General features: G+C 40.5%; 1 protein-coding gene across 4 annotated transcripts in view; it reads right to left on the reverse strand.

Annotated features, from left to right (window-relative positions):
- LOC119584137 (paramyosin, long form-like) overlaps positions 1-2,500 on the reverse strand; it is a 96,915-nt gene that overhangs the window by 49,207 nt on the left and 45,208 nt on the right. For all 4 annotated transcript variants that reach the window (XM_037932675.1, XM_037932674.1, XM_037932677.1 and 1 more), the window contains one exon: positions 1-72. This exon is cut by the window's left edge and continues 15 nt beyond it. Coding sequence is in view for 1 of the 4 variants with exons in the window: in XM_037932677.1 (XP_037788605.1) it covers positions 1-72 (72 nt within the window). In the remaining 3 variants the exon portion in view is untranslated. The remainder of the gene's footprint in view (positions 73-2,500) is intronic.

The raw sequence follows: 2,500 nt of genomic DNA on the forward strand, positions 1-2,500 counted from the left end.
GGCTTCGACCTCTTCGATGCGTTCGCTAAGCTGAATAACCTGAACGCTGAGGTCGGCCTTCTCTCGCTCTACCTGGAAGGAGATAAAGCCAATTTAATTAATTAATTAATCTGGGTGAAGGAGAAAGAGGGGAGGGGTTGATAAACGCTTTTTTCTGTAGGATGTGGTGAAAAGTTTTTGTTTGTTTGTTATTTATTTCTTGATAGGTGGTGAATACTCGTTGCGTGTGGATACGGACGTAATATAATATGGAATTACAAGGTATACGAGTTTTATAATTTGTATTAAAAGAGTACTAAACTTTATATGGCGATTTTGTGTGATAGAAATGATTAAAAGTAGATAAAACTTATAAGAGAAACAGAGGCTTTCAAGAGAAACAGAAGTCAATACAAATGCACCCGTACCCTTAAGGCCTAAACCATACGTCCCATTACACGAAAGCAAATGATCTATTTATAAGCTAAATTACCCAGTGGCACATGACTATTGTTGAAACCTACAAGGGTGCGACCTCCATTTTCGTCGTTGGTCAGGTCACGTCAGGTCGAAAGAGAAGCACGTAAATAGGCCTTACCCACATACCTCCTCATACCCCGGAAATTCCCGTGCATTCCAAAATTGCACACATTTAATTGCGCGCTTATGCTGGCCTACATACCGGCGGGGATTCTAGGTTTGTGTGTTTAAAACTGGAGATAAAAGGGAAAAAAATAAGAATGTGATAGAAGAGTTGTTAAAATGGGGGAAGATGCGTGAAATGACGCTACGATGTGGCAAAACTGATACTAAAGATGAGGATGGAGGAACATTAAAAAAAAAAAACACACACACACAATGGAAGACAGAAATAAAATAGCCACGAGGAAACATCAGCGACGGATGAAGGTTGTCCGCGAGGCAGAAAAACGCAAAGCATATGTGAATTTGGATGATGCCTTAATATACCTATAACTTGACATGTATATTTTAACTTCAGATAATTTATATAATCATGATCCTTATTTTTCTTTCAGTATATAACATCCCTATCTCAAGATATATATATATATATATATATATATATATTATTGACTTCACACAGTTTATATCATCATGATCCTTATTTTCCTTTCAGTTTATAACATCCCTATTTCGCCGGCCCTGAGTTGTTTATGAGAGCCGCCCAGATTCACGCCCACTCCTCTTGCCAAGGGCATTCGAACCGTCAGTCGAGGCGACAGCTCAACTGACCTCTGAATTGTGAGGATCTGAGGAATCTTAACGTCAGCTTTCGTTTCGCTATCTTCTCCCTGACAGCGACGAATAAATAACTGATTGTCTACAGATTTTTCTTCGTTTTCTTGAAAAAAACGGCAGTAAGAAATGAGAACGAGTAAAAACCGATGTCATCTTCACCAATCGTTCCATATCCATCTCACACATAAACGGATGAAGAGATCATGGACGCATTTCTCTCTACCGAATCTACGGTGAGAATACCCCATATAGAATCAGCAAGTACCATCTATCAGTCAGCGAGCCAGCGAGCGTGTGGCCCCTGAAGAGCTGGTGCCAGCTGGCCACTAGCAGGTGAGAGCATTCCTTCAGCCAGCCAGTTCCTCGCTCACTGACTCATGGCCATATTTTTAGCAGCCAGACCTCAACCCACTCTTTCTGACTTCCTTCATCCCCGAATTGTGGCTCCCGGCTCGAAGAAGACCCCGGGTATATTCTTGACGTTTCACAGGTGTTATTTAAACGGGAGGATCACTCGGGTAGATTATATGCAAGACGTAATCGCTGGTCATATTGTAGGCAAGGGAGAGACAGAATGAACAGAATAACAATGATAAAGAAACGGGTGTTCTTCAGCACATTTTAACCTTTTTCCCACCACCTTTGACCACGTTCTCAGTTGCCAGATGAAGAACATTATCGCAATCTGGATCAAAGAAATGCAAAGCTTTTATCTCGTAATCGGCATAGCACCCGGTCACCCATAGACGCGACAACTACCCTTACCACACACCGTTTCGCACATACAGTCTGATAACTTTTGCAGTTTTCTCTTTCGTTTTATATATATTTGTATATATCTTTTCACAACTGTTCGTTCTCCATTTTTATCGTATATATCATCAGTACATGTATCCTAGAGTTTTGATTTTTCTGTAGATACTTAAAAGATATGGACCGTCGATAGTAATCTTTTTTTCAAAATCAAAATCACGGTAGCCTTTTCCTCCTCTTCTTTTAAGCTTGAGGTATAGGGCAAAATAAAGAGGCAAGGGGAGACTTATAGGAGGAATATGTCTTTGGATAAGTGTCAAAAATGGGGGGTAGAGGAGAGGAGAAATAGGGAACGAAAGAGATGAATTATTCTTTGAAAAAAAGCAAAAACAGGGGTAAGGGTAATAGGGAAGGGAATAAAGAGCAGAAAATGCGTGTGAGTGGAAGTGGAGAAGTAATGGAATGTATCTTTCTTTGAATAAAGGGCAGTGGATGGGACTGAGGAGGA

This window comes from Penaeus monodon, chromosome 2 (assembly GCF_015228065.2).
Source record: "Penaeus monodon isolate SGIC_2016 chromosome 2, NSTDA_Pmon_1, whole genome shotgun sequence".
NCBI lineage: Eukaryota > Metazoa > Arthropoda > Malacostraca > Decapoda > Penaeidae > Penaeus > Penaeus monodon.